Source organism: Limulus polyphemus, unplaced genomic scaffold (genome assembly GCF_000517525.1).
Source record: "Limulus polyphemus unplaced genomic scaffold, Limulus_polyphemus-2.1.2 Scaffold3415, whole genome shotgun sequence".
Lineage (NCBI taxonomy): Eukaryota > Metazoa > Arthropoda > Merostomata > Xiphosura > Limulidae > Limulus > Limulus polyphemus.
Genome location: NW_013669025.1, coordinates 94,125 through 97,459, shown reverse-complemented (window position 1 = coordinate 97,459; position 3,335 = coordinate 94,125). Strand labels below are relative to the sequence as shown.

The 3,335-nt window shown below is 28.4% G+C and overlaps 1 protein-coding gene across 2 annotated transcripts in view; it reads left to right on the top strand.

Moving 5' to 3' along the window:
• The window catches only part of LOC106469308 (dedicator of cytokinesis protein 3-like), a 70,085-nt gene that overhangs the window by 15,667 nt on the left and 51,083 nt on the right, over positions 1 to 3,335 (top strand). For both annotated transcript variants that reach the window (XM_022397789.1, XM_022397788.1), the window contains exon 4: positions 2,430 to 2,530. In XM_022397789.1, coding sequence (XP_022253497.1) covers positions 2,430 to 2,530 — 101 coding nt within the window. The remainder of the gene's footprint in view (positions 1 to 2,429; positions 2,531 to 3,335) is intronic.

The following is a 3,335-nucleotide window of genomic DNA, read 5'->3' as shown; positions in this document are numbered from 1 at the left end:
AATGGTTATTTTTCCTGATTGATTTTACTTTGACCTAAGAATAACCCTATTATTTTATTCTACTTCATTATTTGTATTTTGAATATCAATTACTCCATAATTAATATATATATATATATATATATATATATTGAAAAATAATGATCTTGTCTTAGTCGTATTTATTAATTGTAATTTTTTATACACACTTTGTGCATGAAGTTTTCAAGACTGAATCAAAAGCTGTTGACAAGAGATATAGATGGATTCCTAAAAGCAGTGTCATAACTGCTGAAAGCCTTTCCACTTGTTGAAAGGACTACATAGTATTGCAGTATGTTTAAACTGCAAACTACAAGGTGCCAAAACAAAATTATTTGAAGTTGTCAAGAGTGACACACAGTTATTTAATGACTTTACTAAGATAGTGTTTCTATATCTCTGTTATTTAGCACATCAAGACATTTCTGTTCAAATATTAAAAAGATCTTTTTGTTTTACTATTTCTATACACTGATTTGGGGAGGCTGGTATGTATGTTGACTTATGAACCTTTACACCAAGACTTTAGACAGTTTATCAAAACTCCTGAAAATCTCTATCACGAATGAAATATCACATAAACTGTGCAGGAATAGTAATATTGGATTCAGTGCAATTGATAAAGTGAAAAAATGCTTTGCAACAAAGAAAATAAGTTAATGTCAGGAGTTCTATCTGGACTTTAAAATGTGGCTTGTTGAAACTAACAAAGTTTCTTCTCAGGCCATTACTGATTAACTTCTATTGTTTTGATGGCTAAGAAACCAGGTTACTGCCAAGAAAAATTTCATTTTCTGAGCAAACTTATCTTCAGCAAAAGAATTAAAGAAGTTAATGAGGAAAATCTTCAACACAAGTATGAAATGCCTATGCAAGAAGTAGTCATTGCTAATATAAGACAGCTCTGAAGACTTTATTGAAAAAGATTAGACATGTTCAATAATTTCAATATATAGACCAAAGATAAATGTGAATGTGTTAATATGCTAACCTCAAGAGATTCAGAATCTATTTGAAAATAATAACAAAATACTAGAGTGTTAATGAGAAAGACGATATAATATTTATGCATATATTGATGACTCTTCTTTTTTTTGAAACTGAGAAAGTGTGCATATTCTGCACTAATTCAAGAATTCTGTTGGTATCATGTATAAAGTTTTTAGTAAATTATTACCTGAATGTCCTGAAGAGGCTGGGCTACTGTGAAAAAAACCTTTTGACTTTCTAACATTTACTAATGTGTTTTGTTTCTCAGCTGTACTATAGTAGCATAAGGTTTGAAAGAAAATGATTACTTTGAGAATTTAAATGAAATGCTTTGAAAAATGTGTGAATTTGCTGGAAATTTGTTTAACACAGAAGAATGTACCTTCCCTCTGTGTGTGTGTGTGTGTATATATATCATAACATTAAATAAGGTGAGATGATATTTTTAGATATGTAAGAGCATGATTTAAGTTCAGTATAGTGAATTAAGTGTTTATTGTAATACAGTAAATCATTGAATATTAGTTAAGTTACGATATCACTGATTTTGAATAAGTCATTTCTTTGTTTCATTTAAAAATACTATTCATGATGAATAAAATCAATCATTTATTCAGTATAAAGACATTGTTATTGTTTTATAATTTGAGCCTGTTGTTTGTTAAATGTAAGCACGCTATTGACTTTTAAGAAGTCAGTCATTAATTTGCTACATGTAAAGTGATTTGAATTTATTTGCTTGGTAAAAATTAGTAAAATTATCTTTTAAAGCTTCTAGTATATGTTTAAGTCTAATGTGGAGTAAATTGACATTAACCTAATGTTGGATCTATCTATTAAACTTAAGTAGACTCTTGATATTGGCATATTGAATATAAAATAACACAAGCGTTTATTACAAGGAAACATAATCAGTAATGTATGGGTATTCAGTGATGTTGAATTGGAATGTATTAAATTGCATTCTTAAATATGTTAGGCCTAAGGACTAACACTGTATGGTATTGTTGTTAATTTGTCTCAGTTTAACAAGGCATGTTATATTTGTGGTACAACACTGTATATTTAGAATATTCCTTTTAGAATTGCATAACCTATTTTCATTTTTGTGTTTAGTGTACTTGTTAAAGAATGAAAATCAGATCTAAATGTTCCTTTAGAATTAGTGGAATTTATTTTTTTACCCCATTTCTCTGTTATACTCTTTTATAAAGATTTTTATGTTGATAAATGTGAGTTTAGTTTGAGATTGTGAGTGCTACTTTCTGTAATCATTAATAATATAAAAAAATCAGTTTACTTCTTTTGAAGTTCCTGTTATAATTGAATTCAGAATATTACATTGTTAATTATGCAGTTATGTAAAAATATTAAAGTACCTCTTGCCATCATTTGTGATTACAAATGTTCATTTTCAGCTATGGAGTAACTATTTTACCCTTGCTGTTGCCTTCCTCACTCAACCTTCCCTGCAGTTGGAAACATTTCTGGAATCTAAACGAGATAAGATCTTGGAGAAGTGAGCATAATACATAAGTTTGTAAAAACTCAATATATTTGTTACTTGGCTTATATGTGTAGCCTCCATACATGTACTATCATAATTACTGTGATACAGTTGGTTTTATGGTCCATGTGATAACTAAATTTGTTTTATAATAGTTTTATGAGATAGTTGATTTTCACTAAGGCAAAATTTGTATGGAAAATAATCAAAATGCCAGAATAGAACAAATACTGAAATTTACAAAATCATTGTTGGTAGTGTGACAGAAGTTTTATTTAATCTTTTTCAGATGGGTCACGGGTGAAAGCCCATATCATTGCATTTGTTAACTTGCATTCAAAATGTTATTGAACTACTGTTCTTTGGTATTGATATTGTAATTTATGATTTTTGGTTATTTCAATGTATATAGAAAACCTAAAAAAATTATTTTGTTTCATATCCTCCATGTTTAAAATTTTATAAGGGTTATCAACCTACGATAAGCAGCAACCGAGTATAGAGGCCATAAATAGAAGAGATAATTGTTTGCTTTACTTCTTTATTTACTGTTCTATGTTTTAAGAAAAATAAGTTTAATAACTTATTTCTAAATAGCAATAATCTATCTACATATATAATGTATAATAATTGAAATGTGACTGTATTTTACAAAATACAAGTCTACTAAAACACAGCCAAGACAGGTTACTTTGTAAAGACTAAAGGTCAGTTTTATGTTAGTTGATATGGTAACATGAGTGCTTGTGTGCTGCATCATTGTAACTTCTGTATTGTTAGCCAGGAACGGCTGAAAGGTCAATGTAATAAAAATAAT